A 561-nucleotide genomic window follows, 5' to 3' on the forward strand; every position below is an offset into this window, starting at 1 on the left:
GATCTTGCTTCTATCTTTGTCCGCATTCCCTGACGCGGCTAGCATTTGTCCTTCGCGCAGTACATACGAATCAATCTAATGCCTTGTTCCTCTCTTTTCAGCGGTCGATGTGTTCCTGCGCAGCCACCTCGCAGTCTCCGTCGAGCGACAGTCTCCTCCCAGAGAGCTCACTCAAGCCTCACGCCCCACCGGCGCCCAGGGAGAGACTCTGGATGTGATCGAGGCGTCGCGTCCTCACGAGCGTCGACATGGCGGTGGCGGCCGGCCTGGACGGGGTGCTGGGGTATGTGGGGGCCCCGCACCCTTGCGTCACGGTGCATCTCTTGCTGGCTCTAGGTAATGATGGGAGGAAGCAGGACGCTAATATGGTTCCAGCTGTTTTTGAGGGCTAGAATACATTTCCAGGATTTCACAGGAAATGTATTCTATGTACGTTTGGAAAGCAGTATTCGTTGTTGAGTAGGTGTGTATCATAGGTGTGTAGGCAGTGCTGTTTCAGCTGATAAATGCAATAAAGTTTCCTACTGACTGCATCATTATGAATTATGTATCGAAGGTGAA

General features: G+C 52.6%; 1 protein-coding gene across 2 annotated transcripts in view; it reads left to right on the top strand.

Moving 5' to 3' along the window:
• The window catches only part of LOC119592772 (solute carrier family 22 member 21-like), a 38,759-nt gene that overhangs the window by 25,202 nt on the left and 12,996 nt on the right, over positions 1-561 (top strand). For both annotated transcript variants that reach the window (XM_037941703.1, XM_037941704.1), the window contains exon 2: positions 102-336. In XM_037941703.1, coding sequence (XP_037797631.1) covers positions 249-336 — 88 coding nt within the window. In that variant the 5' untranslated portion in view covers positions 102-248. The remainder of the gene's footprint in view (positions 1-101; positions 337-561) is intronic.

The sequence above is a fragment of the Penaeus monodon genome, chromosome 30, assembly GCF_015228065.2.
Source record: "Penaeus monodon isolate SGIC_2016 chromosome 30, NSTDA_Pmon_1, whole genome shotgun sequence".
Lineage (NCBI taxonomy): Eukaryota > Metazoa > Arthropoda > Malacostraca > Decapoda > Penaeidae > Penaeus > Penaeus monodon.